The sequence below is a fragment of the Cyprinodon variegatus genome, unplaced genomic scaffold, assembly GCF_000732505.1.
Source record: "Cyprinodon variegatus isolate N-32 unplaced genomic scaffold, C_variegatus-1.0 Scaffold192, whole genome shotgun sequence".
NCBI lineage: Eukaryota > Metazoa > Chordata > Actinopteri > Cyprinodontiformes > Cyprinodontidae > Cyprinodon > Cyprinodon variegatus.
In genome coordinates, this window is record NW_015150645.1 from 955,082 (window position 1) to 959,795 (window position 4,714).

Genomic DNA, 4,714 nt, shown 5'->3' on the forward strand with positions numbered 1-4,714 from the left:
ATTCTGACTTTTTTCTCAAAATTCTGACTGAACTCTGACAGCTAACAAACATGTTATCATCAAGCCATAGCCATGTCTGTTTTAGAGACTAGCTCTATTGTTTTAATGACCTTCTGCTCCTCTATTAATGAAATAGCATCACCAGGGACCCCTTGGATACATAAAAAGTTGCATAATTCCATCATTTTCCACCAATGTGTTACTGGCCCTCCCAAACAACTCACATCTTTGTCAGTGAAGCTGTGTGCTCTCACATCTCTTCCTTCATGGTGCCCATCTACATTAAAATCCAATTTTCTAAGATTAAGTCAGAATTCTTAAATTAAAGTCAGAATTAAAGTCAGAATTCAGAAGGCCTCAAGACATTTTTATTTAAAAAAGCCTATGAACATTAGTTAGTATTTTATCTGTGTGGTTTTATGGTTATTTTACTGTTTTGTTTTTACTACGTATGTTATTTTACTGTAATGTCTCATTTTAACTATGTATACTGTTTTTATTATACGGTTTTGTTTTAACTATGAATTTTGTAGCACTTTGAGATTTTTTTTTAAATGTAAAGTGCAATACAAATAAAATGTATTATTATTATTAGAATTCTAACTTGATCTCAGAATTCTGAGATTAAGTCAGAATTCTAAGATTAAGTCAGAATTCTGAGATTAAAGTCAGAATTCTAAGATTAAGTCAGAATTCTGAGATTAAAGTCAGAATTCTGAGATTAAGTCAGAATTCTGAATTGTGACATTAAAGTCTGAATTCTAAAATTAAGTCAGAATTCTTAAATTAAAGTCAGAATTCTAATTTAATCTCAGAATTCTGAGATTAAATTCTGAATTCTGAATTTTGAGATTAAACTCAGAATTTTGCCTTCTCATATTATACTAAAATAATATCTAAAATCTTTTTTTTTCATTAGCCCTTATCCTCTTTTGTAAATTTAAACACTACTTGACTGAATACTGTATTATTTCGTGGTTACACCTGCGGCAACAAATGCAGAAGTGTCCCTTCTCCGCCACCGTAGTTGTTTCTGATGACATAGCTGTGTTCCTAGGAGTTAAACATGGCAAGTAAAGTGGGGAAACAGAACCGCTCAAGTTCTGGGTTATCTGGGAGGAAAGGAGCTGGGGAGCAGGAGGAGGAGGAGCAGCCGCTGCAGGCCGTTTTAGTTGCTGACAGCTTTAACCGGAGGTTTTTCCCGGTGACCAAAGACCAGCCGCGGGTAAGTTAGCTAACCATGCTAACCGAGGCTAACTGGAGGATGTCCATGCTGGGAGCAGAGATGCAACTCTCTGCCTCGTGTTTACAACACACATTTTTACTTTATTCGGCTTTTTGTGATATTTCACCAAGTAAAAGTAGTTTTCTTTACAAAACTCTTCTGTTCTTACTGTAATTTATTCTGATTCCAGGCTTTGCTGCCCCTCTGTAACACTGCTATGATAGACTACACCTTGGAGTTCCTCACCTCCACTGGTGTCCAGGAAACATTCGTCTTCTGCTGCTGGATGGCCAGTAAAATCAAAGACCACTTGTTGTGAGTGTTGTTTCTGCATTGTGTTGTGTGACATGTGTGCAAATAAACAGGCTAAAGAGATGAAGTTGTCTCTGTCTGACAGGAAGTCAAAGTGGTGCAGACCCTCCTCTCCAAACACAGTCCACATCATCACCTCAGAGCTGTACAGATCTCTTGGAGATGTGCTCAGGGATGTTGATGCTAAGTCTCTGGTGCGCTCTGACTTTGTGTTGGTTTGTGGAGATGTGGTGTCCAACATTGACATCAGTCAGGCCCTGCAGGAGCACAGGTATGAAGTCTTCATCAGCGCTCACCTGAAGATACAAGGAAGCCATTCATCATGGAGAAATTTTTATTTTAGATGTTTTCTATTTATGGTATTTGTTATGCACATCAGGCACCGGCGAAAGACAGAGAAAAACATCTCAGTCATGACTATGATCTTTAAGGAGTCCTCACCAGGTCACAGGTCCCGCTGTGAAGAGGATGATGTTGTCGTGGCAACGGACAGCAAGAGTCAGCAGATCTTACACTACCAGAAGACACAAGGGCTGAAGAAGCTACATTTTCCAATGGTAAATTGTTTTTTTTTTATAATAGAGACGGAAATCGAGAAACTTTTATGCTGTTTGAAAAGTTTGATATTTTGTCACTTTAAAGTCTCATACCACTAAAATTAAAGAAAATGTATTACTCAAATATGAAGAACAAAAAAAGGGATTAAATGTAAAATATCTGCTAATAAAATCTGGAAGTTTTAGCCTTTGTTTGTATTTGAATCACAAAAAATCACTAGTTTGCTCGACACTCTGTCCATGTTTGTATAGCTGCATATATATTAAGTTATGTCTCTAGCATTTTTGAACGTCTGAAATGAACGCTCATTATACTTTGTACGGCTGAAGCTCAATCAGACTAAATAGCTGATGTTGACTAAGTTTGTTGCTTAATGTTAACCTCATATTACCAGGGCTATGGAATCCTGTTTCCTCCACTTTAACAAACAAAGCAAACTTATTTCTCTTAATTATCAGACAGTATCTAATTATTATGATTAAGCTATCTCCTAATTATGACTAAACTGGGATATAAATTTATTTTCATCAGAGGGTTGCTGATAGAAAGGAGTTGTGGTTCTATTATGACAAAATAGCGAAATGTTTAAGGGCAACCAACATTTCTGCAGGGTGCTGTAGATTTGGACAAACTAACACCAGCTGATATTTTTCAGAATATTTTCCACAGTGGGAGTGATGAGTTTGAAATCAGGCATGACCTCCTGGACTCTCACATCAGCATCTGCTCTCCACAGGTCAGTTTGAATTCAGGTAGACATTTATTGAGCTCTTTGTGATCTGCTGCAGTGAAATGTTTCTTGGTCTCTTCCAGGTCGCCGAGCTCTTTACGGATAACTTTGATTATCAAACCAGAGACGATTTTGTCCGAGGGATACTGGTCAATGAGGAGGTGCTGCGCAGGACTTTCAAATTGTTTTATTCCACATATGCTTTGTGTCATACCGTGGTTCCAACCTTTCGTCTTTGATTAGATTCTCGGCAATCAGATCCACATGCACGTCACCAAGGACGGCTACGGTGTCCGCGTGTCCAACTTGCTCATGTACGATTCCGTGTCGTCAGACTTTGTGCGTCGCTGGTTCTACCCCCTAACACCCGAGTCCAACTTCACGGACCAGGAGGGACGCAGCTGTACTTACTCTCGCCACAATGTCTACCGGGGATCCGGGGTCAGCCTGGGCCACGGCAGCCAGATGGAACAAAATGTTCTCATTGGCTGCGACACCAGCATAGGTGCCAACTGCTTCATCTCTAACAGCGTCATTGGTGACAACTGCGTCATAGGTGAGCTTAAAACTATAACTTTTAAATGATATGAGGGAGGGTTTGTACAGGTTTCAGAACATTATTTATTTTCTCTTCTTCAGGTGACAATGTAACGCTGGACCACGCCTACATCTGGAATAATGTTCACATCGCCAGCAATGTGGTGATCAGACAGTCTGTGGTTTGCGACAAGGCCGAGGTCAAGGAGAGGGTGACCCTTAATAAGCAGTGTGTCCTGTCATATGATGTAAGCAGAATAACGTTTCTATTTAGGTACCCGGCCCATACAGGCTTTATGACATTATTCACATTTGAGAAGTAGCCATGCATCAACAATATGATAGTGAATATTTTAGATAGAATAAAGCGCCATTTATCTAACTGTCGAGTTAGAAAAAATATATGAGCGCNGTTCTTTGAAGCGGTAGACTTAATCCAAAATGAGCTTAAAAGAAGATTTGATCAAAATGGAATGAAAGTGGCTGCACATAGAGAAACGACTCTTATCGAAGCTGCCAACCAAAACCTGTCCGGACTTAATGAAGAAATGCAACTCCCAGAAAAGTTCAATCGATCACGCCTACATATGCAACTAACTCTACTGGGTGACCTAACTAAGGAGAGAAGGTTCGTTGCAGTGAAAGAGGTTGCTGAATTCATTTCATCCTTGCATCCCCAAACTAGAGCGCTGTTTAAAGAAGTTGAGGCATTCGTCGAGCTTTGTTTATGTCTACCTGTGTCAGCTGCTCCATCAGAAAGATCATTCTCAGCTCTCAGACGACTGAAAACCTGGACCCGGAGTACCACAAACCAGAAGAGGTTGACACATCTGGCGCTAATGCACATACATAGTGACATTCTGGACAGGCTGGATATACCATCTCTTGTTCAGAGCTTCATCTGCAACACACCAGAACGCAAGGCCACCTTTGGTGCACTTTAAATCAAGGTAAGAAATGGTTTTAATTCCCCTATACTGCCGCCGTGCATTTATTTAGTGTTATTTATGTCTTATTTATTTCTATATGCTGTGCCTATTCGTCGTAGTACTGTGGCTGAAGAAGTCTACACTAGAATAAGGCTGCATATCACTAAATATTATGTCTGTATTAAGCTATTTAGTGATAAAATATAAAATTCGTTTTTTTTTTTTTTGTGTTTTTTGTTTCAGATATGAAATCTTCCCCCATATCCATAGTCGAATGGACTTTCAATACGTTCAATGCTCAGTTTAGGCTATAATTTGGCCATGTTTCGTTCAAGTATTCCTGATCCTGTTGATTGGTAGCTGTTTGTTTTGAATGATTAAAAGAGAAGAAATAAAGTTTAAAATTTTCATGCTTTGTTCCGA

The 4,714-nt window shown here is 39.1% G+C and overlaps 1 protein-coding gene across 1 annotated transcript; it reads left to right on the forward strand.

The window, feature by feature from the left end:
• The first annotated feature begins 1,027 nt into the window (after positions 1-1,027).
• On the forward strand, positions 1,028-3,685 carry eif2b5 (eukaryotic translation initiation factor 2B subunit epsilon). Its single transcript, XM_015379442.1, has 8 exons — positions 1,028-1,225; positions 1,416-1,540; positions 1,623-1,808; positions 1,917-2,094; positions 2,751-2,831; positions 2,909-2,986; positions 3,069-3,381; positions 3,465-3,685. The coding sequence occupies exons 1-8, from the start codon at positions 1,067-1,069 to the stop codon at positions 3,683-3,685; spliced, it is 1,341 nt and encodes a 446-aa protein (XP_015234928.1). The 5' UTR covers positions 1,028-1,066.
• The last annotated feature ends 1,029 nt before the right edge of the window (positions 3,686-4,714 follow it).

What these genes read in the sequence shown, in the direction of transcription:
- eif2b5 (XM_015379442.1), top strand. Translation starts at nt 1,067, where the DNA reads ATGGCAAGTAAAGTGGGGAAACAGAACCGCTCAAGTTCTGGGTTATCT. An exon ending in AAAATCAAAGACCACTTGTT is followed by an intron (nt 1,541 to 1,622) that starts GTGAGTGTTGTT and finishes TCTGTCTGACAG; the next exon opens with GAAGTCAAAGTGGTGCAGAC. An exon ending in GGATACTGGTCAATGAGGAG is followed by an intron (nt 2,987 to 3,068) that starts GTGCTGCGCAGG and finishes GTCTTTGATTAG; the next exon opens with ATTCTCGGCAATCAGATCCA.